This window comes from Erpetoichthys calabaricus, chromosome 6, assembly GCF_900747795.2.
Source record: "Erpetoichthys calabaricus chromosome 6, fErpCal1.3, whole genome shotgun sequence".
In the NCBI taxonomy this organism is placed as follows: domain Eukaryota; kingdom Metazoa; phylum Chordata; class Cladistia; order Polypteriformes; family Polypteridae; genus Erpetoichthys; species Erpetoichthys calabaricus.
In genome coordinates, this window is record NC_041399.2 from 56,641,744 (window position 1) to 56,669,256 (window position 27,513).

Below are 27,513 nucleotides of genomic sequence, written 5' to 3' on the forward strand. Positions count from 1 at the left end.
CAGTTTTCGAATTGATTTTAAAATCTTGCTGCTAGTTTTCAAATCTTTACATGGGCTTGCTCCTGCCTATTTATCTGAACTGTGTGTTTTACATCAGCCATCTAGAGTGCTTAGATCTTCTGGTCAGCTGTCTCTGTTTGTCCCTTATACCAAGTGTAAAACCAAGGGGGACAGGGCCTTTGCAGCTGCTGCGCCTCGCCTGTGGAACTCTTTACCTCATCATATAAAAGGAGTCATCTACAATTTAATTGTTCGAAACAAGATTAAAGACTCATTTCTATTCACTTGCATTCCATGACCTTCAGTAATACTGATGGTTTCCTCATTGTGATTATATAACATTACTTCCATTTATTATGTATTTTATTTTATGTTCATATATTTTATTTCTATTTATGTTTTATGTTAATTTGTTTTGTTTTTCTTTTATTCTATTATTGTAAAGCACTTTGGCCACAGCATCACTATGTTGTTTTAAATGTGCTATATAAATAAATTGACATTGACAATTTTATGGATTATTTATTTAATGACATTTTGGAAGGCACTGCACTTTATTTAATTGGGACACTGTTTTGTTGATTGTTTTTAATAAAAGCACTTGACACCTTTTAACACCATCCTCTTGCTCCATTGTTGTGCTCATCTCTAACATTACCGACGGTGACGGGTTCAAGGGCTCCCAGAAAGACGATGAGAGCATGCAGCGTTCCCACATCATCACGGTGAACCTCTGCACATCTCTAATTCTAAGAGACTCTGCCTCTGTAAGATGCTCTTTTTTATACCCAATCATGTTACTGACCAGTTGCCACTTAACCTAAGCAGTTGCAAAATGCTCCTCCAGCTGTTTCTTTTTAGTACCACTTTTCCAGCCTTTTGTCGCACCTATCCCAACTTTTGAGATGTCAAACTGAGACTCCCCCCCCTTAAATCTATAGAGGAGGAGTTCCTGGTTTTGTGAGCAAGGGAGGTGCTGCAGTTTCTAATGACTAATGACCCAAAAGTTTCTGGGGCAAGGGTGTCCGTTAGGACCAGAAGTGGAGAGCAGAGGATGCAGTAGAGCAGGAAAAGTCACGGCTACGCCAAACAGCCCTCTTGGGAGTAGTAGCCAGAGGAAGAGTGGGGCTAGGATCAATCACAACCCCCTGTTATGACAAGGCTTAGTGGAAAGAGCGAAGGTGCCTGGTCCTGAATGAGGTGAAGTCTAGTTAAGCGGTAGGGATGAGACAGCAAGGTGCCTGGACTAAATAGACACAAGTAGCAGAAAGGAAGATCTCATATGAAGACCTCTGGCAGTCAGAGCCACACCGTATTGGATTTTTGGTCCACTCTGTCTATGATCTACTTCCTAGCCAATGCAATCTACATTGCTGGGGCTTGGTCAATACACCAACGTGCTCCCTGTATGGGAGAAAGGGGACCCTAAAGCATATCTCGAGCTCTTGCTCAAAGACTATGGGAGAAGGCCGATATTGCTGGCAGCATGACCAAGTGCTTAAGACGACTGCGAAAAGCATTGGTAGTGCCATCACCAGTTGCCAGGGAATAAAGCCCTTAACACTAGAATTACCAAAGCTTAAGAAAAAACTCGCAAATCCGTCGCACCTTACATCCGCTCACACCTCTCCGTCTGCGTCTTTTGTCTTGTAAATGTGTCAATAATCCCAAGCTGCAAGCTATCCCATCCTCCCACCGCCACAGAAAGCGCAAAAACCTCTCCCAGCTCAAGCCTTGTTTATCAGGGAGTTGGGTACCTAGAGCTGAATAGGCTAAAAAATGTCATCATTTGGAACCATGCATTTCATGTGTGTTCCGTGTCTACAAAGATCTATGTAAGTGTAGGATGACAGGAAATGCAAGAAATGTTGAACACATACCTAAAAGACAAACTTTTTTCATGTTTCAGTACTAACAACAAAATTTTGACATGAAGTGTATAATGTGTGAAGACTGAAGTCCAAATATCAAATAAGCACTTTCACAAAAGGTACAAGAATAGCAGAGCAAGTGCGCTTTTATTCAATAATATAACCGAAGAAGTGTGGCTTGTTGATGTGACTTCTTTGGTAGTACAGCGGTAAGAACTGCTGACTCCTATTCAAAAGGTTGCAGGTTTAAGCCTTCATGTGTCCCAAAATAAACATTTTGAGTAGTGAGCTGCTCTTATTGTCACTATTAATAAATAAAAACATACATTTGATTTAAGTCTGTAATAGTCGGTGTAAATGTATGGTACTTGTAAAGGTTAGCGTTTTTTTTTTTTTTTATTATTCAGTTTTATTCTCTCAGTCGCATTCACACTCGCCCCAATCTGACAATGTTAGTTTTCAAATAAAGACGTGCTATAACAGAGGTGAACTCAGATGAGGATGAGGGTTCTACATCGGAGAAAGAGAACAGAAGCCCTCCCCGCAAGAAATGTCCACTCACATATATGAACGACGCAGCTGCACCAGGCGTGAAGGTGAAAGATGACACCGTTTGGACGCAGCAAGAGGTCGGGCGTCATCCTGCCAGTCAGTCTGCCCCACACCTGTCCTCCAATGAAGCAGCACGGCTTACAGAGCTTGCCAACGTATCATGCAAAGTCCTGTTTGTGATTATGTTTTGTGATGGTCTTTACATAAGAAACGTTGATATGTTACTTATATAAAAGCCAGATCGAATGTTATTTACCTTGATTTATTAACTTATCTTCCTACAGCGTAAAATCACAAGTAGACTGCAGAGCTTCCTCTGTTTGATCGACAAGGGCATGCTCACAAATTACATGTGTAATGCCACGAAAAATGCCTGCTGACACTTCAGTACGTGAGCAATGGTACAAGAATGCAGTCAGACTTCTTTTTTGGGCACATACACCGTCCAGATCTAAACACTAGCATGGATAGTTGCTCACGTACTGAAGAGTCAGCTTATTTGATATTTGCGTCTTCACACATTATACACTTCATGTCAAAATTTTGTTGTTAGTACTAAAACATGAAAAAAGTTTGTCTTTTAGGTATGTGTTCAACATTTCTTGCATTTCCTGTCATCCTACACTTACATAGATCTTTGTAGACACGGAACACACATGAAATGCATGTGTTCCAAATAATTTATTTTTTAGCCTATACAGATCTAGGTACCTGACTCCCTGATAAACAAGACTTGAGCTGGGAGAGGTTTTTGCCGTTTCTGCGGTTGTGGGAGAATGGTATAGCAGACTGCTTGCTGCTTGGGATTATCAACACATTTACAAGACAAAAGACGCTGACAGAGAGGTGCGAGTGGATCTAAGGTGGGCCAGATTTACAAGTGTTTTTGTAAGCTTTGGTAATTGTAATGTTAAAGCAGACCATCAGCTTTGATAGAGCTGAAGAGAAAAAAAGAGGCACAACTAAGGCTAGCGCAGGATTTTATACACCACACAGGAGTGGTAGCTGACAGTAGACTTATGCTGGGAACTCAGAATCACCAAGACTACCCTTACACCAGATGTTATCCTGGTGTCAGAAATTACCAAGAGTTTAGTTGTGCTGGAACTCACCGTTCCATGGGAAGAAGAAATGAAGGAAGCCTCTAAGCAAAAGAGAGAGAAGTATGAGGGCTTCATCAGTGACTGCAGCAATTCAGGCTGGAAAGCAAAGTGCTTGCCCGTAGAGATAGGAGGTAGGGGATTGCAGGACAATCTCTTTGCTGGGCTTATACTGTACTAGGCATCACAGGCAAGAACAGGAGGGGGACATCTACAATAGCACTGAGGGAGCATAGAAAGCTGTGAGGTGACTCTGGCTCAAGAGAGCATATCCATGGGAGAAGGCTGCTAGGGCACAAGCTGAGGTTTAATTAACCTCCACAGGGTTGCCTGAGTGAGGTTATCTGATATTCGAAGGTCCCCAAACCCCCAATGACCTCAGGTAACATTATCTGATGCAAGCTAGGGCACAATGTATCACAGCAATTTCATATACACATTCAACTTTTGTTTACCTAATACAGCAGACCCCCAACATTTTTCTGCATTTTACATGGTGAGTGGTGATTATGGCTTTTTTTTCCCCCAAATATAATATTTGGTTTAAAAATAGGGAACAAAGAATGCTTTAACTATACTTCAGTTGCATTTCATAATTATTTGAATATCAGTAATCTATTCTGTTTACTACAGTAATCCCTCCTCTATCGCGGGGGTTGCGTTCCAGACCCCCCCACGAAAGGTGAAAATCCACGAAGTAGAAACCATATGTTTATATGGTTATTTTTATATTGTCATGCTTGGGTCACAGATTTGCACAGAAACACAGGTGGTTGTAGAGAGGCAGGAACTTTATTCAGACACTGCAAACAAATATTTGTCTCTTTTTCAAAAGTTTAAACTGTGCTCCATAACAAGACAGAGATGACAGTTCTGTCTCACAATTAAAAGAATGCAAACATATCTTCCTCTTCAAAGGAGTGCGCGTCAGGAGCAGATAATGTCAGAGAGATAGACAGAAAAAAGCAAACAATCAGAAATCAATAGGGCTGTTTGGCTTTTAAGTATGCGAAGCACCGCCGGACAACGCAGCTGCTAGGAAGGGAGCAATGTTAAGGTAACCTTTCAGCATTTTTTTTTAGAGGAGCGTCCGTATCGTCTAGTGGTGCTTACAGCCCCCCCCCCCCCCCCACCACCACCACTGCTCACACCCCCCTCCGTCAGGAGCACAGAATGTCAGACAGAGAGAGAGAGAAAAAAACAAACAATTAAAAATCAATACATGCTGTTCGAGCTTTTAAGTATGCGAAGCACCATGCAGGAAGCATATCGCTTGACAAAACAGCCACATTTAAGCCCAGCAAGGAGGAGAGCAATGTGAAGGTAATCTTTCAGTGTTTTTTGAGGAGCAGCCGTATCCTCTAGGGGTGCGAACAGCCCCCATGCTCACAATATATTTGAGGAGTTTTATTTAATGCGTAATACGTGCTCTGATTGGGTAGCTTCTCAGCCATCTGCCAATAGCGTCACTTGTATGAAATCAACTGGGCAAACCAGCTGAGGAAGCATGTACCAGAAATTAAAAGACCCATTGTCCGCAGAAATCCGCGAACCAGCAAAATATCTGCGATATATACTTAAATATGCTTACATATAAAATCCACGATAGAGTGAAGCCGCGAAAGACGAAGCACGATATAGCGAGGGATTACTGTATATTAATAATGGTTATTTATGAATTTTGTAGTAATTATGTACCACTACTGTCAAGGGTGAAAAATGCCCTACTGTGAACCACATTATCTTTATTCATGGAAACGTATATTTTTAAAATTAAAACCTTGTATAGATCAATGCTAATCTGTTTTATTAAAAAAAAATGGTTTATTCTAAAATTCAATACACCTTTCGGCTGATTTTTTTCCCCCACAGGTAACAGGTAAACTGGTAAATAAGATTTGGCATGAGAAAAAGTTACAAGTAACAAAATTTATGGCTTAGATTGAAAAAGCTCAATGCAGCTTGCATATGTTCCGTTTGCCATGGACAATCTGGATGATTGACAAGAAAGGTCTGTGCAGACCTTTATCGTAGGAGATGGTGTTCCATTAATGTGTGTAATAATATCCACTACATGTTCTAGAATTCTAGGACAGGTTGTGTGATTTTTTTTTATGTGCCAGTGTGCTTGATCAATTAACATTGCTTCAGGAGAGACTCATTAAATCAACAAGGTAATTTAAGAAGGCAAGCTAAGTTATGGGACACACACTCAACCCATTGGAGGACAGGATGAAAAAAGTGATGATCTCTGTAAACAATGCCACACCTCATCTCTATAAGATACGACAATTAACCAAGTTTAGCCAACAAATTGTTCAGTAGGTAAATGTCAAGGGCTCATTCATACTTATGGAAGTGCACCATTATAATACCTCATTGTGACTGCTCTCTTAAGTCAGGAGAGTTATTTTATAATTCTTGCGTATCTGTGGGATGGTAGATGCTATTGTTTCTATGTGTACACATACATATGCTGTACGTATGTATATGCATACATCTTAGTTTTACAGGTCAAAACTTTAGAATAACCCAGAAACTTTCCTGTTTTTGATAGAAAGAACTTTTTATTCAGGATAGCATTAAACTGATTTAAAAATATAGCCAAGACATAACTACCATTGCTAATCGCTATTACTGTTTGAAATGTCATCGAGTTTTAATTCATTATTTACATATGACTGCAAAGCCAAATTTTCAGCAGCAATTCCTTTAGTGCCCTAATGGTAAATGCCATTAGCTAATTCTTAGTCATGTTCAAATGATAATTGGTTACTACAGAAATATTTGCCATTTCATTAGCACTAATGAAATCTGTTGTGTTGTTTAACAAAGTCAGTAAATTGTTCCTTGGTTTGCAACGTACTGGCATTCTTAAAGTTCAGTTCTGGGCTCAAAAATGGTAAAAATGAAAGTTATTCCTGTCTTGAGAGAAGAATGCAAACTGTATCTAACCGTGATTTAATAAAAAAAAAAAAAAAAAAACAGAACAGAAAGGCTTAGATGCACAACTGGAATTTCCCTTTGGGATAATGAAGGAACTGCTGCTGTAAATGTGGCTTTGCAGTCATATGTAATTAATAAAGTAAAAAATTGTCCACGTCAAGCTATAATAACCATTAACAATGCTAGTAATGTTTAAGTTGTATTTTAAAATCAATTTAATGGTATCATGATAAAAATGTACCAATTCTTACCAGAAAACATGAACTTTTCTGGGCAATTTCAAACTTGTGAATGGCAGCACATATACAGTACATACACTCATACAATCTAAATATCCATAAAGAACATGTCCAATGTTATAAGAAATCACATTTTACAAAAAACGATTACTTCCTTACCTTTATGGACATCCATTAGTTACCATAAAATTATTCTGTATTTAAACTTAATGTACATTCAAAGGAGGAGGAAACAAACCATAACTGGAAGAGTACTCTCACCTCAAGCATCATTGGTCCAAGAGCATCTTTGTCAATAACACTTTGGCCTGTAGAGGACACGTCGGCTTTCTGAACTTCCTCTTCATTGGCTATTGCCATTTTTTCTGTAAACAAGGCAACTTATTTACTCTTGAGACAACTGGATACCACACAAATACAAAGGTAAATTAAAAATAAATCTCCCCCCCCACCCCAAGCATCAGTTATTTAGACATCTTTTTAATTTAACATCAGTTACTGTTTATACAAACTACTTAAAAAAAAAAAGGTTTACTCTCTTGCCTTTTATGCCATTGTTAATGTAGTAAATAATGCAGTTAACAAACTGAAAGTCATCCAAATGTAAAGAATTAAATATATTTAATTGTGCTAAAATTCAATCCTGTTAAATTGTGGGCTTTTCAATATAAAAAAAATAATATGTATTAAGTATTAAATACAACTTGTTTTTTTCTTTATCTACCCTTTGTTATTAAAGCAAGTTATAAAATGTACACATTGAATAACATTCAGGTATGTTTGGAGATTTGGTAAACTGTTAAAAACTAGTGCATTTTTTTTTTTTTTTTTTACTTCTTCAAATCTGACGAAAAACAGATTTTTGTTTATTAATATAACAGTTGTTTTTGGTGTAACGTAAACACTAAGACACATTTAATCTTTCCATACTTGCAGGGGTTACTTTTACAAGCTTCCTTCTTATTTCACTCATTTCAAGATAAATTAAGTGATTTTTTTGCATTCAATACTTGTATTTTTTACTCTTACAGTCACAAATATTATGAACCTAATGTAGGCTGGCAAGCCTACAAGTAGAATGAGAAGAGTTTCACGTGGCAAGGTTCGCACTTGCTGTCACAGCCGCCATTTGTGGAGGCAGCATGTTTAGGCACAACCCACTGGCGTGTGTGCAACTCTGCTGTTCTGTTTATACTTCTCCAATACCAACTCCAGTTACTTTGTAAATTTTCCTCTTTAACAAGTTGAAGCAAGCTTTTCTAATATAAATTTGATATAACGTTGTCAATGCCAACAGAATATTTTGGTTTTAAGAAAAACTACTTTAACCATTTCCCAAACCATTCAATGACAGTTTTCCACTTCCACGGTCCACCGGGAGCCATGTTATTTCATGCGAACATACAGTCGGACATACGACTAAGTGATATTTCTCATTAAAAGCAAATGGTTTCACCTTGGAAATTCATCCTCAAGCTCCGTTATTGACATTAAGTGCTAATACTAAGATGTGAATTGCTGTCTCTGTTCTATTGACAACTAGGCAATAATAACAGAAAAGATCACATACTTTCACTGTACAAGAACTTGTTTCATTATTTCACTAAAATATTTCCTACTGACACTGGAATGATAAATGCATGCAAGCACTTCACTGAAAGGGAATATTGTAATGACCCAGGGTTATATGCGAAAAAGTTTATATATTTAACAAAAAAAAAAAAAAAAACGTCTCCTCATAGCTGTGTAAAAAAAAAAAAAAAAAAAAAAACTCATTTTATATATATATATATATATATATATATATATATATATATATATATATCTTAGTCAGCCACCAATTGTGCAAGTTCTCCCACTTAAAAAGATGAGAGAGGCCTGTAATTTTCATCATAGGTATACCTCAACTATGAGAGACAAAATGAGAAACAAAATCCAGAAAATCAAATTGTCTGATTTTTAAAGAATTTATTTGCAAATTATGGTGGAAAATAAGTATTTGGTCACCTACAAACAAGCAAGATTAATGGCTCTCACAGACCTGTAACTTCTTCTGTAAGAGGCTCCTCTGTCCTCCACTCGTTACCTGTATTAATAGCACCTGTTTGAACTCATTATCAATATAAAAGACACCTGTCCACAACCTCAAACAGTCACACGCCAAACTCCACTATGGCCAAGACCAAAGAGCTGTCAAAGGACACCAGAAACAAAATTGGGCAGACAATCTGCAATAGGTAAGCAGCTTGGTGTGAAGAAATCAACTGTGGGAGCAATTATTAGAAAATAGAAGACATACAAGACCACTGATAATCTCCCTCGATCTGGGGCTCCACACAAGATCTCACCCCGTGGGTCAAAATGATCACAAGAACGGTGAGCAAAATTCCCAGAACCACACGGGGGGGACCTAGTGAATGACCTGCAGAGAGCTGGGACCAAAGTAACAAAGGCTACCATCAGTAACACACTACACCGCCAGGGATTCAAATCCTGCAGTGCCAGACGTGTCCCCCTGCTTAAGCCAGTACATGTGCAGGCTCGTCTGAAGTTTGCTAGAGAGCATTTGGATGATCCAGAAGAGGATTGGGAGAATGTCATATGGTCAGATGAAACCAAAATCGAACATTTTGGTAAAAACTCTACTCGTCGTGTTTGGAGGAGAAAGAATGGTGAGTTGCATCCAAAGAACACCATACCTACTGTAAAGCATGGGGGTAGAAACATCATGCTTTGGGGCTGTTTTTCTGCAAAGGGACCAGGACGACTGACCCGTGTAAAGGAAAGAATGAATGGGGCATGAATTGACTGAAAACCTCCTTCCATCAGCAAGGGCATTGAAGATGAAATGTGGCTGGGTCTTTCAGCATGACAATGATCTCAAACACACCGCCCGGGTAACGAAGGAGTGGCTTCATAAGAAGCATTTCAAGGTCCTGGAGTGGCCTAGCCAGTCTCCAGATCTCAACCCCATAGAAAATCTTTGGAGGGAGTTGAAAGTCCGTGTTGCCCAGCGACAGCCCCAAAACATCACTGCTCTAGAGGAGATCTGCATGGAGGAATGGGCCAAAATACCAGCAACAGTGTGTGAAAACCTTGTGAAGACTTACAGAAAATGTTTGACCTCTGTCATTGCCAACAAAGTGTATATAACAAAGTATTGAGATGAACTTTTGTTATTGACCAAATACTTTTTTTCCACCATAATTTGCAAATAAATTCTTCAAAAGTCAGACAATGTGATTTTCTGGATTTTTTTCTCATTTTGTCTCTCATAGTAGAGGTATACCTATGATGAAAATTACAGGCCTCTCTCATCTTTTTAAGTGGGACAACTTGCACAATTGGTGGCTGACTAAATACTTTTGTGCCCCACTGTGTATGTGTGTGTGTGTGTGTATATATATATATATTCTTTGAAAAGAAAACAAACAATTGAATAGGAATGCTTATCTTAAACTACTACAGTGTAGGTCCTCTATCAAGCAACTGCTACAAATGTACAACTTTTTGAAAGTGAAATGTTACTCAATAAACACCAGACCTTTGGAACATAGACAATTTTAGTTATTGAATGAAAACCTTGTACACACTTAAAGTAGGTTGTGCAATGAAAATTTTGGAGGGGTGAAGCCAATGGGGAAACATAGGAACACATGCATGCAAAACAGCATTTTAAAAGGTAAACTGTGAACTTAAGTATGATAGTAAGTATGATAGTAAGTTAAGTAGACTGGCTTTTCAAACTGAGGCCTTTTATACCTGAAAAAATAGCCTAATAAACATGGCTGCTTGGAAGAGGATCAGCATCATATTATTAGAGGTTCAACTGATACCAAGGCACATGTAATGACCAGATATCTGCCCGATATATCATCACCAAAAATTGTCAGTCGGGCAATTAGTTAAACACAAGACAGTTATTATTCAATTATTTTGGTGATGACATGCAAGATATCCAATATTTTAGCAAAAATGTCACCCACTATTCATTCATCCATCCATTTGAAGAGGCCTACTTATTACATCACAAGCTCACCAGGAGTCAAACTATCCCATCAGAATTGTCCACATAGGCAGAAACCAATTCTAAACAACTGTCCACACCCGCAAGTATTTTTCACTAGTTCTATAAACAAGACTATCATGTTTTTATATAGAACATGACAAGAGATCAGCATTTAAAATAAAGACACATTGATGGAAATATCACTATCAGTACAGACACACTCAATTAAACAAGCTTAATCAACCCACTGGTCCTAGATTGGATACCACTTATACAGAGATGAAGTTGCAAGAAACCATATTAAGGAATTACATTTATCGTAAACACATTCATTTATCCAACTGCCAAAAAATACACATTTATCTCTTGGCCTAACCTTATCCCACCACCTTTATTTTATTCCATTTATTATAACATTGCTGATATGCTTGATATCAGGCAAGCACAAACAGGCAGGTAAAGCTGAATTTAACATGTTATGGGCAGACATTATCCCTGAAATACAATAAAGGAGAACTATGTAAAAGCACACTTGTGTAAGATAACTCTCCTAGTTTTCTACCCCATCTTGTGGATATAAATGATACTGCAATTTAAACTTAATGAATTAAACCTGTTGACAGCAGGACAAAAAATTCCAACCACAATCTTAATCTATTAGACAATAAGCTCCCAATAATGCATCCCAAAGATTATTTCAAGAACTGACAACTTTTCTGTTTATGATGTATGCTACATGTGTTAATATACAAACATGACCCCTTCCATATTCAGGCCATGTAAATATTGAAACAGAAGCAAGCAAATAACTTTAACCAAAAATATGACTTTTAATTACAGACGGAAAGAGACCAATTACTCAATTTGTAGCCATGCCATAATTATCTTTAATTATGCATGGATAATGTAAACAAAAACAACATGAAAATGGGCACCAAGGGATTTACTTTTCAGTAAGGGTCCACTTTATTTTTTTAAGGTAATGTATTAAGAAGTGAAGTGAAAACTAAAAAATTAAACATCGGGTACACCAGGATTCAAACCAAAGTAGTCCACCTGTGTGTGAAAATGGCTTCACACAGACAAAAGTGCACTCGTATACACACTCTCAAAGAAAATGAGAAAGGCTTCTGTATATCTATCTATCTATCTATATATGAAATATGAAAAGCTTTAGTGCATATTAAGTATGCTTGGATGAATACATCATTTTGGGCTAACACAGAACCCCCTTGGCTCTAACCCCCCCCCAAAAAAGCTTGAAATATCATTTCCGCACATTCCATCCGTTGTTGGCATGGGTTGACCTAGCCCACACTGGTGCACAATACTCTGCTGTTGAATAACAGAGTGCCATAGCCGTTGATCGCAGGGTCTTAGGGTCTGCTCCCCAGGATGTGTTTGCTAGCTTGCTAAGATTATTCCTGCTGGATATCTTCCTTTTGAGTTTAAAAATATATGTTCTTTAAAAGACAGTGTCCTGTCCAGAGTGATGCCCAAGTAAACAGGATGTTTGTGTTCTTTAGTACTTCGTTATTCCACCTGATCTCTAGAGTTGTGTTTGCTTGTCTATTGTTAAGATGAAAGGCACAGACCTGTGTCATCCCTGGGTTGGCATTAAGGAACCATTTAGTGTAATACTCAGAGGTTGTTGAGGGCATTGGTAAGTCTCTTTTGGATATCTTGGAAGGAAACAGACTGGGAGGCTAAGCAGAGATCATCTGCATAAATGAACCTCCTAATGTTGGTGAACACAGACTTGTCGTTGGTATAGATATTGAACAGAACAGGAGCCAGCTCTGAACCTTGAGGAAGTCAATTTTTCTGATTTCTCCAGCGACTCTTTTTACCATCCATTTGTACGTAGAACCTTCTGTTGACCAGTACAGACTCAATTATATGAACTAATGGACTGTTCTGTATGGTTCTAGCAAATCTGAAAAGAAGTGCTCTGTGGTTCACTGTATCATAGGCAGCGGAAAGGTCTACAAACACGGACCCTGTAATTAGTTTCTGCTCAAACCCATCTTCAATGTGTTGAGTTAGGTTTAAGACTTGGCCACAACAGGATCGACCGGGGCGAAAGCCCGCTTGGTCTGGTGACATTTGATCCTTGATGGTTGTGGATATGCATGCCAGCATCATCCTTTCATATACCTTATATAAGATGCATAACAGTGAAATTGGGCGGTAACTTTTTGGATCTTTTGGTTTTTTTTTTTTTTTTTTTCAGATTTCAGTAGTACTACTGAGAAGCCACTGTTTAGTTTTATCACCAAAGTGCTGTATGATCTCTGTTGTAATCCCGTCTAATCCAGCATCTTTACCAGGCTTCAGTTGTTTTAAAGCGTTATTCAGTTCTTCTATGACAAATGGATCAAAGTGGTTGTCACTGGTGTTCATGACTCGACCCATGCCTTTTTTTCATTTTCTTGAGATAACCTTTTTCCTTACTTGGTGGTTTCCCATTGAGTAACAACTAGTGTGCCACCTCATTAGCTGTTACAGCTGCTGTACGTTTGGGAGGTTTATCAGAATTTAGTTTCCTAATTGTAGCCCAGGCCATTATGTTATTACTACTCATATCAATGTTCATTATGACTTCCTTCCACCAATCTTTCCTTTCCCCACTTAACAAGGTTATTAGGGTTTCCCCGAGCTCTATTGAATTCTCAGCAAAGGGGTCCTCATTATATGCTTGAATATAATCTCTGTAAAGAGCCTTGGTTTCTTTGCTGAGGCCTAAGATGTACTCTTTCCTACAGCCCCTTGGGATGTTACTTTTAGAGCACTCCCATACAGTATGCTGGAACTCTGCATAGCACTGTGGGATGGGTCTGATATTTAAAATGTCAGCTTCCAGGTCTGTTGTAAATTTCTCCCATTTGGCTTTCCAAAACACATCCTGGGGAGCAGACCCCAAGACCCTGCGATCAATGGCCATGGCACTCTGTTCTTCAACAGCAGAGTATTGTGCACCAGTGTGGGCTAGATCAACCCATGCCAACAAGGTTGACCCTGAGCTAAATAGTGCAAGCACATTACGAACAATGTACCTTCCAGCTTTATACAGGCTGACTGGGATCGCACCCCTCCATATACGATGAGAAAGTAGTTCAAGAATAGAAAGGCTCAAGCAACTGATGGACTCCAGACACCCACTTCATCACCAGGAGGTAAATCGCAGACTACCTTCTTGTTGGAGTTTCACTACAGTGGAACCTCTTAATCCAAAGCAGTCCACAAAACATAGGCTTGAGAGGTGGCGAGAGACTGACTGACCCAATGAAGCTCTTCCTACACCTCATGAGCATGTACCCAATGGAACATCCCTATCTAGGAAATAATGGGTCGCACTTAACCGAGCTAGGTCAAAGGTGGGCAAAACAAGAGACAACCTATTTAGATGGGGCCTCACAACAAGCGTGAATGTCCCTGTCGTGAGCCCACCCAAACAATGGACCACATTCTCCATGAATGTTCCCGAGGCCCTGCATATACTGATGAGAATCTTAAGGTTGTTAATGACGCCGCTCTTACCTGGATTCGGCAGTGGCGTGATAATTTATGATGATGATTCTATCCATTGTGTGAAATGTTCTAGTCAGCAACACAGAATTTTTAAAACAAAGATAGGACTAGATAGACCATGGAAACAGGAAGCTGGAGTTAACATTATAAGGACAAATGCAGATGTGCCATATCCTTTTATCCACTGTATGCAAGTTCAGATCAGTCTGGTAATAACAATAATTTCCTGAAGATTGCAAATGTAACTGGTGCAAATCATAACATAGCACTTAGGATAACTAACTCATTAAGGTGGAGTTCAAGTCAAATCTCTGGTCTTACGCATGTATATGACAGTAACCTTAATTCATACTTTCAGGGAAAGATTCCTGTTGACATCTGACATCATGCAGAAAAACTATAACTTGACCATCCAATTTTTTGCTTACTGTGCCACTGTTCTATTTAATACCAATTTTCTTATCCTGATTAATCCATATTATATAGGTCACTGGGGCTGGAGTCTATCCTCCCAATTTCAGGTGCAAGGATGGAATCAGTTTAGAAGGGATGTCTGTTAACCACAGGGCATGTTCAAGCACATACTCACAGTTACTTAAATCATGCCAGTTTAGAGTTTCCATTTAAACTAAGGTGGGTCAATAACTATATATAAAAAACAGGCACAAAATTAAGGATACAGTCATATGAAAAAAAGTTTGGGAACCCCTCTTAATTCTCTGGATTTTTGTTTATCATTGGTTGAGCTTTCAAAGTAGCACCTTCCTTTTAATATATGACATGCCTTATGGAAACAGTAGTATTTCTGCAGTTACATTAAGTTTATTGGATTAACAGAAAATATGCAATATGCATTACAAAATTGGACAGGTGCATAAATTTGGGCACTCCAACAGAGAGATTACATCAATACTCAGTTGAGCCTCCTTTTGTAATTATAATAGACTCTAGACTCCTCCTATAGCCTTTGAGGAGTGTCTGAATTCTGGATGGATGGGTATTTTTGACCATTCTTCCATACACAATTTCTCCAGTTCAGTTAAATTTGATGGCATGGACAGCCTGCTTCAAATCATCCCATAGATTTTCTATGATATTCAATTCAGGGTACTGTGACAGCCATTCCAGAACATTGTACTTCTCCTCTGCATGAATGCCTTTATAGATTTCGAACTGTGTTTTGGGTCATTGTCTTGTTGGAATATCCAACCTCTGCGTAACTTCAACTTTGTGAATGATGCTTGAACATTATCCTGAAGAATTTGTTGATACTGGGTTGAATTCATCAGATCCTTGACTTTAACAAGGGCCCCAATCCCTGAACTAACCACACAGCCCCACAACATGATGGAACCTCCACCAAATTTGACAGTAGGTAGGTAGCAGGTGTTTTTCTTGGAATGGAATTTTGGAAATGGAATTTTCTTCTGCCATACAAAGCGCTTTTTGTTATGACCAAATAACTCAATTTTTGTCTCATCAGTCCAAAGCACTTTGTTCCAAAATGAATCTGGCTTGTCTAAATGAGCATTTGCATACAACAAGTGACACTGTTTGTGGCGTGAGTGCAGAAAGGGCTTCTTTCTCATCGCCCTGCCATACAGATGTTCTTTGTGAAAATTGCGCTGAATTATAGAACGATGTATAGATACATCATCTGCAGCAAGATGTTCTTGCAGGTCTTTGGAAGTGATCTGTGGGTTGTCTGTAACCATTCTCACAATCCTGTGCATATTCCGCTCCTGTATTTTTCTTGGCCTACCAGACCTGGGTTTAACAGCAACTGTGCATGTGGCCTTCCATTTCCTGATTACATTCCTTACAGGTGAAACTGACAGTTTAAACCTCTGAGATAGCTTTTTGTAGCCTTCCGCTAAACCATGATACTGAACAATCTTTGTTTTCAGATCTTTTAGAGTTGCTTTGAGGATCCCATGTTGTCACTCTTCAGAGGAGAGTCAGAGGGAAGCACAACTTGCAACTGACCACCTTAAATATGTCTTTTCTCATGATTGGACACACCTGTCTATGAAGTTCAAAGCTTAACGAGCTAATCCAACCAATTTGGTGTTGCAAGTAATCAGTATTGAGCAGTTACATGCATTCAAATCAGCAAACTTACAAGGGAACCCACATTTTTGCACAGCCACTTTTTCACATTTGATTTAAATTTCATACAACTAAATACTGATTCACTAAAAATCTTTGTTCAGAAAATACCTCAGTACTCAGATGTTCCTAGGAAATGAAAGACATACCACTGTTATCTTTTTTGTTGAAAGTAGAGTAAATTATTATGCAGGCTGAGAAGGGTTCCCAAACTTTTTCATATGACTGTATATTCAAATCTTCAACCTACCAACGTTTAACATAAGGAAAGGCTATATCTGCAATTTGAAGCCATTTCTGATGTGACTCACTTAATTCTAATACATAACTCTTAAACCTGTGAATCACAAACAAAATTTTGCATCATCATCATTCCAACCCAAATATTCTTTCTCGCATTTGTGCATACCGCTGCCTAAATTAGAAAACAAAGACAAAGCTACCAAAACTTTCAATTCAGGGAAAAAAAATAGAGAGCACAAGTGAGAGAGAGAGATGGAGAGAATGAGAAAGAGACAGAGGGTAACTGCAGGTGATAAAGGGTTTGAAGAAAGCTAACTTTTCAAAAATAGTTCACAGAAAAATATTAACACATAGATGCAATAGGGTCAACTACCTGTAGATGTTGCAGTTTAAATAATAATTAAAAGTAATGTTTAAACTTTATGTGTAAAGGGTTGGATGAAGTAAAACAGATTCTTACCGGATTCTTTAAAGGATGTTTGGCATTTTTCAAGTCAAAGTTACTACTTCATGATCTTTCGCTCTCTCCCTCTCTCTATTGAAAATACAAAGTTGACTGACAAAAACACTATTTCCCATTGAATTAAAAAGCTCAAATTTGCCTGGATGGTACATCTAGGGCAGTAGGTATTTACTAACAAAGGTTAAAAACCCGCCATAGAAAAACTAATAAATCCAAAATCTTAAAAATTCCTTAATGAATGTGACTGAAATTTGGCGAGGATGAAAATACAAAATTATTTGACATTTATTTATTGATATAATGCTCTAGCAAATGGGATAATCTAATGCACTGCATTCCCCATTTCACCACTGCACTAATGTCAATTTCACAGATAATTGGGGTGTGCCACTTTATGCCAAAGAGAGCCATCTAAAGAAGTGAAGTGAAAGGAGCAAGGCATGGCAAAGTCAAAAATCATCTGCAACCTGCCAAAGCGGGGACTCCCAACTACTTTTGAGTATCCCAACTACTATCTAGTATCCACTATACCAGATAACTTCTTTAGTGCTCCAAGTTTAAATAACAGCATAAATAAATGTGGCATGTCACAGGTAGCAACTACTGCATTTTTCTTTTCTCCCTGAACCACTCTGGGATACTTTAGGATAGCAATTTCATTGTCTTGCAGAATTACTGCATTTATCCTGGAGCAGTATTTCTCAACCTTTGTGGCCCTGGGACCCAGTTTTACCTTTTTAAGTTGCTCAATGACAAAACAGGCAGCATCTGAAGGGGTGTGTTTTGCCATTAGTGAATCAAGCACAGTTAAAAATTGTGGTAAATATTGTGCAGTGTTGTTGGTCGCTTCAGTGGAGTGAGTGTGTGTTACATAGGAGAAATCTGCGATAAACTGAAACTTACATTTTTTTTTTGTCTAAATCAATGCGATTTTTAAAAAAACCAACAACTCTGTCCACTTGCATATATTAATTTAATTCATAATACCAATCAAAAACAAAGTGGAAGAGTTGTCTGACACACCACAAATTAACCTATAAAAGAACCAAGCCAAGACAAACTGAACAGAATGAGCCACAATTTTTTCTATAGGTGGTAGAGATGCTGTTTTTCAGAATGTGATAAGGTAAAAGGACAGTGCTTTTGAGTGAGAAAAAGTAATCAGTAACTTTGGGTAACACAGCTAGTCATAGTACATATTAAAATGCTACATGAAAATTGAGTTTTTAAAGTGAATCATTTTATACATTTTTTAAATGTAAAAGGCCTGCTCTTACATTTTACAATGAAGCTAATGAGCATGGGGTCCCAATGTGAAAAAAGCCTTAAAGCTTAATGAACACATCAATTGTTCAAGCCAAAATTGTTAGAATATTGAACCATGTCTTGATATTGCATACATACTGCAAAAAAACATTCATGTCATTTTAAGAAGGCAACAAAGCAAAACATTGTTGTGAAATTCAGCCATTTTAAAAGATCAGTTGTGTGCTTCACTAAAGCTGCCCATCTTCCTCCAGGGGCATAGCTTCACCTCACTAAGTCACCACCAAGCACTATTGATACTGAATACTGCGGCCCACATGTGAATTGCTGTCTCTGTTCTATAGACAGCAAGACAATAACCACTGAAAAAAGTCATTACAACAGAAACTTATTTTGCGAACTTATATCCTATTGAAATTATAATGCATATGTGTAAACAATTGTGCTTCAGTGGTATAAAAAAATATTGCGATCAAGCGACAAGAACTAAACACTCTTAATTTTAATCTGGTGGGAGTTTACTACACATGTTTTAGCATAGGCAGAGAGGCCAAATCTCTGTAGATGGGTACACCTTTTATTGGTCTTGTCATTCTAATGGCCATCATACTCAGGAACAGCTGTTGATGAGGCAGATCGGCTGCATCCGATGGTGTCCAATGTCATTCTTTTCAACGAGAATATTATGAGACGCAGATTACGGCACTTTCTAGGTGCCTTGTCTGCTGTCTCAGTGTATGATCCAACCACGGTGTGTGATGTCTCTGTGAAGGAAACCTTATTTTTGTAACTTCACTCAGTGGTTAATGGGTGCCCGTAAGGTGACACTCCTCTGGTCATGGGTGACTTCAATGCGACCACTGGCACTGACAACACTGGCTATGAGGAATGTGTCAGTCCACATGGGTACGGCAACAGTGGTGAAAGTGGCTCCATGTTCTTCGACTTTGCCCAAGGTCAGGAGCTGTGGATTGCTGGATCCCGATTCCAGCACCCTGAGCCACATCTTTGGACTTGGTACTCCAACACTGGTAGTGCAGTGAAAAAGATCAATCACATCCTCGTGAGTAGACGCTGGAGGTTCCTACAGAACTGCAGGGTCTACCTAGCTGCCCAGTTTTTGAATTCTGACCACACTCTTCTTGTTGCTACTCTAAAGACATAGCTTAGGTCCAGTAGGCTGCCACCTACTAGAAAAATGAGGCTGAACCCGATCCAACTCCAAGATCAGCTGTTTCTAATGGGTTTTGCACACAGTTTGTTAGAGGAACTTGCAGATTTAAGTGAACTGACAATCCTAATGTGATGTGAGAGACCTTTCTGTGACAAGACCCTGAAGGTTACAGAGGGTTGTGTTACTGGTGTTCCCAAAAGGAGATATTTCATCTCGCAGGGCACCCTGGATATCATCAAGAGGAGTCGCAGTGCATGACTTGATGGCAACTCCGGTCTGTATCAGGAACTTAGAAGGATAGTTGCAAGGGCTCAGAGGGTAGATTGGGAGACTTTTGTCAGAGGAGTCTTTGAGAAAGTCACACACCATTTATGGTCTAGTGACTCACATCCTGCTTACAGAGGAATCAAAGCATTATGCACATCTCAATCTGTTCCTAAGAATGGTCCTTACAGATGACACTGCAGTTGTGACCTACTGGGCTGGCTACTTTAAGCAGCTGTTTAAAGCCGATCCTCAGACTAGGTCACTGGACATCTCTGGGTCCATGGTTCTTGAGGCTGATCCTCCAATTAGCTGTGAACAACCCAATATCACTTAGATTGCACAGGTGGTGAACCAACTAAGGGTAGGAAAGGCTGCAGGGATACATGGTATCCAGGGTGAACTAGCCTGGTGGTCCTTCTGGCATTGCAACCAATCTTTGCTTCCATCTGGGAGATAAGCGTCATCCCAACTGACTAGAAAACAGGATTTTAGTCTCTATCTGGAAAGGGACAGGTGATTGCTTAGATTGTGACAACTACAAGGGGATAACACTGCTCTCGGTGCCTGGTAAAGTCCTTGGCCAAGGTCATCATCAATAGGATCACCTATCAGTGACTTGAGCTATCTGGTTAAGATGTCCAGCATAAAGCACATCCTGACACTGAGGGTTCTCATTGAGTGCAAATGTGAATATCGGCAGAGTTACTTTGCAGCCTTTGTCAATTTTTGTACAGATCGACACAGTTTATTGAACTGCTCCGTGGGACATCTGAGACCTTGCAGGGTCCCCTTGAAGTTGCTGGACATTTTGGCTGGCCTGCAGAGTGGAGGCAGAAACTCCATTTTCCCCAGTTGATTCTGGGGTTTGTCAGGGGTGTGTTCTTGCTCCTACTCTGTTCAATGCTTGCATGGACTGAGTGTTGGGCAGGGTCATGGGGTCCAGCTGCTGTGGGGTATCTGTTGGAGAAAAGAGATTCACTGATCTTGACTTGTGATCTTCATATTGTCAATGGAGGCTTTAATCTTGAGAGACTGAGCAAGGAAAGTCTGGGCTTCAGAGTGTCCTGGATAAAATCCAATATCCAGACCTTTACAGTGATCCCTCGCTATATCGTGCTTCGCCTTTCGCGGCTTCACTCCATCGCGGATTTTATATGTAAGCATATTTAAATATATATCGCGGATTTCTGTGGACAATGGGTCTTTTAATTTCTGGTACATGCTTCCTCAGTTGGTTTGCCCAGTTGATTTCATACAAGGGACGCTATTGGCAGATGGCTGAGAAGCTAGATTGCTTACTTTTCTCTCTGTCTTGCGTTGACTTTCTCTGATCCTGATGTAGGGGGGTTGAGCAGGGGGGCTGTTCGCACACCTAGACAATACGGACGCTCGTCTAAAAATGCTGAAAGATTATCTTCACGTTGCTATCTTTTGTGCAGCTGCTTCCTGAAACGACATGCTGCACGGTGCTTCGCATACTTAAAAGCTCGAAGGGCACGTATTGATTTTTGACTGAAAAACAAACTCTGTCTCTCTCTCTCTCTCTCTCTCTCCCTGCTCCTGACCTCCTGACGGAGGGGGTGTGAGCTGCCGCCTTCAACAGCTTTGCGCCGCGGTGCTTCGCATACTTAAAAGCCAAACAGCCCTATTGATTTGTTTGCTAGAGATTGTTTTCTCTATCTATGTGACATTCTGTGCTCCTGACACGCACTCCTTTGAAGAGGAAGATATGTTTGCATTCTTTTAATTGTGAGACGGAACTGTCATCTCTGTCTTGTCATGGAGCGCAGTTTTAACTTTTGAAAAAGAGACAAATGTTTGTTTGCAGTGTTTGAATAAAGTTCCTGTCTCTCTACAACCTCCTGTGTTTCTGTGCAAATCTGTGACCCAAGCATGACAATATAAAAATAACCATATAAACATATGGTTTCTACTTCGCGGATTTTCTTATTTCGCGGGTGGCTCTGGAACGCAACCCCCGCGATGGAGGAGGGATTACTGTAATGGCCTCTTGGGCACAACCATCAGTAGTGTGTCTCTAGAGGGAATTTCAACCTTGTCAAGAGATATACTTAGCTCAGAAGCGACATTCATGTCTTTGGTGACTTTTCCTTTGAAGTCAGATGCGTGTGAGCAGGAGATGAGGGTCATGTGATCACTGGAAAGAAGTGTGTGGTGCGCCCAAAATCTCTGCAAAAGGATGAATGCCCAAGTCTTTAGAGTCCTGGTGCTCACTGTTTTGCTATATGGTTGGGAGACTTAGATGCTATCCAGTGACCTGAGATGAAGACTAGAATCCTTCGGTACTGTGTCTTTTTGGAAAATCCTTTGGTATCACTGATTTGACTTTGTGTCAAACAAGCAGTTGCTCACATAGCCCCAAATGAGGCACATTACCTGCATTGTGAGGAAGCGTCAGTTACACAACTACGGCCATAATGCGCTGTTCTCCAGAAGATGAACTGGCTTGCAGTATCCTCACTGCTGTGGACCTGTGCAGCTGGAGTGGCAGATAGATGCCATTTTCAGAGGGTGGGACTGGACCGTATGATATGATTTGAGTGTGCGCTTGTTTGCTCTTACAAGTCAAGGCAATACATAGATGTGAACAAACAGAATTTAAGTAGTAAAAGAATAATCACCATTCAAAATGTCTGCACTGGAAAGTAAAACATGCAGTTTTATTTTCTTCAACAAACTTTCACAGTACATTGTATGTTAATTATTTGCTTGTATTGTTCTAATATAGAGAAATTCTTATGTCATATGTGAGACTCCTGATCCCATATTAGAATACGTTAGCATAAAATGTGAAAGCACCTATTATCATTGTCATGTCTGTCCAAAAGAAACAATTCTCCTTGCAGTGTATTTTTTTTAAATTTTGTATACCTGTAAAGGAATGTGTCATTTGGCATTACCATTAAGCCATCTTAACTAACGTGCATCGTACAAATTAAAAAATTGCCATTTAAAATGCACTGGCAAGATTTCATAACACCTTACTTAAAAGAGAAACATTCTATGCTACTTCAATTACTGATTCCTTTACTGTTTCAAATTTATCTTGAGAGGTTATTTCTCCTTATTTTCATCTTTTACTAGGCTGATAGCTGCTCTTAACCACAAAACATAACTCCAGTACAAGGTACTGGAGCAACACAGAGCTGGTAACTCTCAATCAAGCCAAATCTTAAATTGTGTACTTCTTTCAAAAATTATGCATTATACAAACTATAATATATTACTAGTAATAGACATGTCACATTCAACAAATGCAAACACTAACTAAACTGATAGAGCTTTTACTTCACTTCAGGTTCAAGAAAGCTGTTTCAGTCACCATAAGCCTATTTGGTAACTGTTTTTTTAACCAAATTATATTACAAATGTAATTCAAAAATTGATTTTACATACTCTATCAATACATGTCATTGCATTCTATTACACTATATTTTCATATGACTCATTGTTACAAAATTCTTTTTACAAAAATGCTACAACTTTTAAAACAGATTATTATATATATATATATATATATATATATATATATATATATATATATATATATATACTGTATTTTTTGCACCATAAGACGCACCTGACCATTAGACGCACCTAGGTTTAGAGGATGAAAACAAGAAAAAAAATATTCTGAACCAAATGGTGCACTAATATGTTTAATAAAATATAGCAGAATAATATTTCAACCATGTAAATTCAACAGCGGTATTAAGAAATATCATCACTGTCATTAACAAATAAGGAGAGACTTTAAGTTTCAAGCACTCTTCTAGTTTTATGGAAACCCCAAGAACTCCTCATTGCTAGTGTCAGAATTTATTAAGCTCAGTTGCTCACAATCACTTTGCAGCATCACGTACCTATCATCACGCGACATAACCTGTCCAAAGCCACCAGGGGACAAAGCACGTTTGGACCAATGCTCCCTGAACTTATATCGCCAGTCTAGTCCCATCTATATTTGTAATGCCACAAAGCCCTTCATCTCATGTTTTGTTGTGGGATTCCAGTTTGAAAAATGAGAATGCGATGTAAGCACAGCCCTCGATTCAAAAAATTGCTCTGCATACCTGTTTGTCTCGTTTGACAGTAGCTGAAAGGCAGCTTCAGGAAAGAACAGCCTGAAGTAGTCCAGCGGCTGGTAATCTGTGGAGTCCAGAGTCCGACTCAGTGATAATGCGCAAAACATCCTCTGCTTTTTTTTTTCTGCACTCGCTTCGCTCCCTCATGAGACATATATATAGATCTATATATATATATATATATATATAGATATATATATATATATATATATATATATATATATATATATATATATATATATAGATATATATATATATAGATCTATATAGATATATATATATATATAGATCTATATATATCTATATATAGATCTATATATATATATATATAGATCTATATATATATATATAGATCTATATATATATATATAGATCTATATATATATATATAGATCTATATATATATATATATAGATCTATATATATATATATATAGATCTATATATATATATATAGATCTATATATATATATATAGATCTATATATATATATATAGATCTATATATATATATATAGATATCTATATATATATATATATCTATATATATATATATATATCTATATATATATATATATCTATATATATATATATATATATATATATATATATATATATATATATATAGATATATATATATAGATATATATATATAGATATATATATATAGATATATATATATATATATATATATATATATATATATATATGATAGATAGATAGATAGATAGATAGATAGATAGATAGATAGATAGATAGATAGATAGATAGATAGATAGATAGATAGAGATTTATATAGATTTATATAGATATAGATATATATAGATAGATAGATATATATATATATAAAATCCTAAGCCTAAAAGTGCAACGATTTTATGTGACTTTTTATGTCACATTTTAAATTAGGCTTATTTTAAAACCTACATATATATGTTTGGTATCATTCTTTTCAGAATTTATCAAACTTTAATGTGGTGTTAGGTTTTCCGATTCTAATTCAGTTTTAATATTATAAACTAAAAAATATCAAGAACTCACGCCCCGCGAGATGGGACTTTGTGCCAAGAGATTTAACCACATCTTGGGCCGGAAATAAAAGACAAAGAATAGGACAGCTGCTGTACAGGCTTTTAAATGTTCGAAGTGCCGCACGGGATGGAGATCATGCGGCACGGCATATCGAGCAAACAGGAGGCAAAAAAATAAATAATAAAAAAAAAAAAACTGTTTCCCATTATATCTCAGTTTAAGAGGGGTTTTTGGAGGAGCAAGCAACCAGCCCCCCTCTTCACTACGGCACGTAGCGGTGGGGTGGGGGTTGGGGGTATGGCAAGCGAAGCCACCTAGCAATTCATAAAAATGTGTAAATGTTGTGCAATATGTAAAATTTTTCTTTTTTGTTTAAAGATAACTGGTTGTCTCAAAAATAAGGTAACACTGAGAACAAGTAATTGAAAAATTATCCTAACTAAATGTCTTTGGACTGTATGAGGAAACTCGCATGCACAATGAGAGAAAACACAAAGTGTTCCCAATCCTGGAATACCCTGCTACCAATCTCAGTGAAGAATTGCAAAATTTTAGCCACTATGCAATTGCCAATACTTTATAACCTAATAATATTTTAAACAGTTACAAAAGATCATAGAGTCTAAAATCAAAAACTGTTAAGAGCCACGTACATTCCTTTTAGTGAGTGACACTTAGATTACAACACTACAGTATATACATTTTTCTATAACTGAGTACAGTTTAATCTATGGTTAGGAAAAATTATCACCGTACCATTAGGTCCAGTAATTTCCAGCAAATGTGGGGTAAAATGTAATCTTAACTACATATTCTTTATTAAAGTCTATGTATGTCAAAACCTTATTCTACCAAGAATCCTTATCTTTGTCAAAAATCTGTCTCTCTTTGATATTACTTCCACCGTGTTTTCAGTAACAAAAGAAAATTCCCATCCACAGCCAGTCATGATCCAAAAACAGTACAGTTGCCATTTTTTATGATTTGAGATGGAGTGAAATCAACTTAAAGCTCAAACTAGGAAATACTAAATGAATTACAACTTTAATTAGATGCTTTGGGAAAATTGCGGAATTTCATACCTTGTTCTTTAATCTGACGAATTTGTTTCACAGTTTCTTTTAAGATTGCACATTTGTCAGGCTTTACATTGAAGTTATCAATGTCATTAAAGTTGGCAAAGATCAACTCGGCAAGCTCTTCAATATATTTGTTTTCATGCTCACGATTACGTCTTTCAGCACTTCTCTTAGGACTGCAAAAACAAACAAAAAGACATAACTAACATGGAACATATATGGAGCATATAATAAAAGTGCCACAACTAATAAAAAAACAAAACGTTAGTTCAGGCTAAAAGCCTGAAACACATAAATTTATATTTATAAAATAAATCCAGAAGGGCAAATAATGCCTTGAATCAAAATATTCCCGTAAAGATTGTTGTCAAACACCAACCCACTGCCTCTATAAACATTTAAATATTCTTTCCAAGAAACCAATGTTCCCATCAACTAGGCACATACAGTAAGAACATTATACATTCTAAAATGATTTACATACGCAGTATCTAAATGTGACTCAATTCAAATCTTTCACAAACAAAAGGCATTTAAAACAAAAATAATTAAATTACGAGGGCATTCAATTATAAACAGGAATTTTCACGCTCTGTTCTCATGAAGAGTTCAAGGTAGACATGACTCATTGGACAAACATGGGCACGTTTGAACTTGTCATTAGTAGTGCAAGCCGTTCTTTCCCCCCTTCCTGTCAATTGTAATCAACATGTTGGAGCGGGAGGTATACAGTAGTGTTGTGCAGCAAATTATTATTACATTTTTGATTAATGAAGAAGTCATTCCATCTCAGATTTATTCAAGACTTAAAAATCAGTGTCTCTCTCAGTCTAGAGTGTATGATTGGTGCAAGTCATTCATACGATCTCTTCAGTCCACTTAAGGAATTTTTAGGAGTGAAGAAATTCAAATTGAATAAAGAGGTTATTGACGCTGTGCAAGAATGGGTCAACATGCAGTCAAAAGACTTCTACTCTTCTGGGAGTAAGAAGTTTCCTGAGTGCTGGAACAAGTGTACTGCCGTGGCAGGAAACTACATAGAAAAATAGTGTGCAAGTCATTTCATTGTATTCAATAAAGTGTAGCTCATATATAAATTCCCATTTATATCTGTATGCCCCTCATAATAATAGTAGCTGAAAATGAGGTGTAAAATTACACTTACAAAAACAGGGCTACAATTAATTCAGTGTGGCTAATTTTATGTAAAGACATATCAAGAAAATTAGATTAACTGTGCACCCAGAATGATCAATTTGAAAAATCCAGAACTAATTCTTAAAGTTAAGATTTCCTATACCTTGGTCCGAGCTGGTCAGATGGGCATTCTTTGCGTTTCCTGGGCTCAACCCTTGTAGGGTCAGAGAAATTTTCACCCACGCCGCTCATCCTCAACGCATATCAGCAACTAACAACAAAAAAGTAAAAACATCTCTTTTATAAAAATAAATATTTCATTACACATATATTAATTTCAGCATAGAAATGATAGCTCAAATTCATTTTTATGAGGTAGGTCGATCATAAG

At 37.8% G+C, this 27,513-nt stretch overlaps 1 protein-coding gene across 5 annotated transcripts in view; it reads right to left on the reverse strand.

Annotated features, from left to right (window-relative positions):
- ncoa2 (nuclear receptor coactivator 2) overlaps window positions 1–27,513 on the reverse strand; it is a 337,105-nt gene that overhangs the window by 141,495 nt on the left and 168,097 nt on the right. For all 5 annotated transcript variants that reach the window (XM_051929406.1, XM_051929405.1, XM_051929403.1 and 2 more), the window contains exons 3-5: window positions 27,286–27,393; window positions 25,989–26,161; window positions 6,970–7,073 (exon numbers count right to left, since the gene is read on the reverse strand). In XM_051929406.1, coding sequence (XP_051785366.1) covers window positions 6,970–7,073; window positions 25,989–26,161; window positions 27,286–27,374 — 366 coding nt within the window. In that variant the 5' untranslated portion in view covers window positions 27,375–27,393. The remainder of the gene's footprint in view (window positions 1–6,969; window positions 7,074–25,988; window positions 26,162–27,285; window positions 27,394–27,513) is intronic.